At 48.3% G+C, this 3,244-nt stretch overlaps 1 protein-coding gene across 1 annotated transcript in view; it reads left to right on the forward strand.

Moving 5' to 3' along the window:
- Positions 1 to 3,244, forward strand: part of cdc27 (cell division cycle 27) — a 21,132-nt gene that overhangs the window by 15,394 nt on the left and 2,494 nt on the right. Inside the window, exons 9-18 of the mRNA XM_015382033.1 lie at positions 251 to 360; positions 548 to 647; positions 740 to 920; positions 1,034 to 1,206; positions 1,284 to 1,436; positions 1,513 to 1,593; positions 1,859 to 1,986; positions 2,062 to 2,179; positions 2,248 to 2,376; positions 2,464 to 2,540. Coding sequence (XP_015237519.1) covers positions 251 to 360; positions 548 to 647; positions 740 to 920; positions 1,034 to 1,206; positions 1,284 to 1,436; positions 1,513 to 1,593; positions 1,859 to 1,986; positions 2,062 to 2,179; positions 2,248 to 2,376; positions 2,464 to 2,540 — 1,250 coding nt within the window. The remainder of the gene's footprint in view (positions 1 to 250; positions 361 to 547; positions 648 to 739; positions 921 to 1,033; positions 1,207 to 1,283; positions 1,437 to 1,512; positions 1,594 to 1,858; positions 1,987 to 2,061; positions 2,180 to 2,247; positions 2,377 to 2,463; positions 2,541 to 3,244) is intronic.

Genomic DNA, 3,244 nt, shown 5'->3' on the forward strand with positions numbered 1-3,244 from the left:
ATAATCGTTAGTTGCAGCCCTAGACTTCCCATTTAAACCAGATGCAGCTGATGCTCCGAACGAGTTTGGTCTGATCACAATGTTAAGCTCTAGTTTAGAAGAAGCTCAGTATATAAATGGCTGCTTGGTCAGGATCCAGGTGAGGACCTCCTGTTTGCTGCTGAGACCAGGGTGACCTGAGGAGCAGCAACAGGAAGCGTTTGACCGTCCAGTTGGTCCCGACCTCACCTGTCTGTCTCTCTCTGGTTAGGCCGTCTCCAGGATCAGTCAGTCCAAGTCTGTCTTCAGTCAGAGCGGGAACAGCAGAGACGTTCTCCCCATCCCCTTCAACCAATCACAGACCTCAGCACCTCACACCAGGTAACTGGCAACCAGCGCTGTGTGATACGTAGATGAATTTATTAGGGAACTCTACCTGTTCTCATGCCGTTTATCTTTACTTGTTTTTAATTGTTTGTATCAGAAAAGAAAAAAAACTAAAGTTTTTGGTTTAGATGAATAAAAATTCAGCAGGAAGTTCTGACCCACTCGTCCGTCTGTCTCTCAGTGGTTCTCCTCAGGTTCTTAGTCCCAGTATGTCTGGTCCTCCTAATGTTCAGCCCAGAAGAAGTTCCAGACTGTTTACCAGCGCCAGCTCCACTGCCAAGGTACCAGACTCCCGCCCGCTCCATAAATCCATTAGCTAAATGTTCTGTTCGCCGTCCGGCTCAGCAGAACAATCCTGGTTCTGTTTCTGCAGGAGAACAGTAAGAAGCTAAAGATGAAGTTTCCTACGAAGATCCCCAACCGGAAAACCAAATGTAAAACTGCAAAGACGGCGAACAGCAGCAACCTGAACGACAGTCTGGACATCCTGAGACTGGATCCCAGTTTGAACCTGCCAGACACCAGGATTCCCCAGTACCAGCGGGCCGCTGCAGGTACCGCCGCTTCAACTGCGGATATTTCTTATCGGTTTATAAAGCAAACAGGAATAAAGGACAGGACACCTGAAAAAAGAATGGTAACAAGTACGGTGTGTGTTTGCGTTCAGACAGTGTGATGGCGTTGCTACGGGAACTGGGGCGGGGCTACCAGGCGCTGTGCTCCTACAGCTGCAGAGAGGCCATCAACATCCTGACGGCTCTTCCTCCTCAGCATTACAACACGGGCTGGGTGCTCACGCACGTCGGCCGGGCCTACTTCGAGCTGGCCGAGTACATGCAGGTGTGTGGCGCCGACCCAAAGCGGTCGACTCTGTTCTGCCTGTGTCGGTTTGATCGTCACAGTGCCGTCCGTTGCAGGCGGAGCGGCTGTTCAGCGAGGTGCGAAGGATCGAGTCGTACAGAGTAGAAGGCATGGAGATATACTCCACCACGCTGTGGCACCTGCAGAAGGACGTGGCCCTGTCGGCGCTGGCCAAAGACCTGACGGACATGGACAAGAACTGCCCAGAGGTGAGAACACACCTGGATGTTTAGCAGAGCGGGACTCAGGTGAGCAGGCTGGGATCTAACTGATGCGTCTCTACAGGCCTGGTGCGTCGCAGGAAACTGTTTCAGCTTGCAGAGAGAGCACGACATCGCCATCAAGTTCTTCCAGAGAGCCATCCAGGTGAGCACCTGCCATTGCCATGGTTACCCGCATTCAAGTGAATTTCTAGGCAGCTGAATGATCAGAGGTCATCACTGGTCATACCTTACCTCTGGTAATAGCTCAGGTGGGCGGAGCCTGCAGCCCTGAGCGTGTTCTGGCCCCCTCCGCTCCTCTGCGTCACCTCGCATGGAAATCTGAGAAAGAAGCTGCAGATGTTTCTGCTCTGCAGGGAGGAGGCGGCTTCAGATGATTCTGATCCATAAATCTGCCTCTCTGTTCTTAGGTGGACCCAGGTTTCGCTTACGCCTACACTCTGCTGGGTCACGAGTTCGTTCTGACCGAGGAGTTGGACCGAGCTCTGGCCTGCTTCAGGAACGCCATCAGAGTGAACAACCGACACTACAACGCCTGGTACGAAAAGGAATCCGTCATGGTTTGAAACGTACAGACTGCGTACCTGCTAACATGTGGGTGGGATGTGTTCAGGTACGGACTCGGAATGATTTACTATAAACAGGAGAAGTTCAACTTGGCAGAAATCCACTTCAAGAAAGCTCTGAGCATCAACCCTCAGAGCTCCGTGCTGCTCTGCCACATCGGAGTGGTGAGTATGTTGGCTTCAGCTCTGCGTGTGCGTGTGTCTCTGCGCTAACTCGCTGCTGGTGTGTTTAGGTGCAGCACGCTCTGAAGAAGTCCGACGCTGCCTTAGAGACCCTGAACAGAGCCATCGGCATCGACCCCAAAAACCCTCTCTGCAAGTTCCACAGAGCCTCCATCCTGTTTGCCAACGATAAATACAAGGTAACCTACACCTGATCTGCCAACCCAGAGACGGTACTGATCCGATTTTCATCTCTGAGACGCCTAATCAGAACTCTCTGTTCGCAGGCGGCCCTTCAGGAGTTGGAGGAGTTGAAGCAGATCGTTCCCAAAGAGTCTTTGGTTTACTTCCTCATAGGGAAGGTAGGAGTCTGTTCTGCTCCACCTGCTGCCTCTGAGCTCTCAGGAACAGCTTATTGGAGCAGTGACAATTAAACAAGGTCATACATGGCAAGAAAAGAAAAATTTAAATAAGTTATTTTTTTCTAAAAATAAGTGCATTTTGTCTTGAATTGAGGTTAGTGAGACACTTTGAAAAAGCAACTAGACAATTTCCATTTAAAATAAGAAAAACAATTGCATCGTCTTAAGTGTATATTATCTAATTATCTTAATCGTCAAATCATCTTGTTTACCTACTTAAATTAAGAGGAAATACAACTAAAGCCGGTGTTCTGTCAGATAAGCATACCTATAGTCGATACCTGTTCATCCCTTTAGTTTATCCCTTTACTCATGTACAAAAAAAACTTTACTTCATTTTTACTAATATTTAAATTTCAAGTCATTCTGGCTTAAACATATATATAAATGTACTCTTTATCAGACTATATTGTCCCAAAAATTTGAAAATTTTGTTAGAAAATTTAAAAAGAACTTCCCGCTGTCTTAAAATCTGTGGCGGTTTTTCTGCCGCCCTGGCGTCCTCTTCCACAACATCTTAATCCCCAGTTTCCTCCTCTAAATAAAAAATGGATGACGGAGGAGACTCATCCACTAAACTCTCCTCCTCTTGCATGTTTCCTCTGTCCATAGCGTTCCTTGACAGCGTTGTTTCTAAGTCACCAAT

This window comes from Cyprinodon variegatus, unplaced genomic scaffold, assembly GCF_000732505.1.
Source record: "Cyprinodon variegatus isolate N-32 unplaced genomic scaffold, C_variegatus-1.0 Scaffold247, whole genome shotgun sequence".
NCBI classification, from domain to species: Eukaryota; Metazoa; Chordata; class Actinopteri; order Cyprinodontiformes; family Cyprinodontidae; genus Cyprinodon; species Cyprinodon variegatus.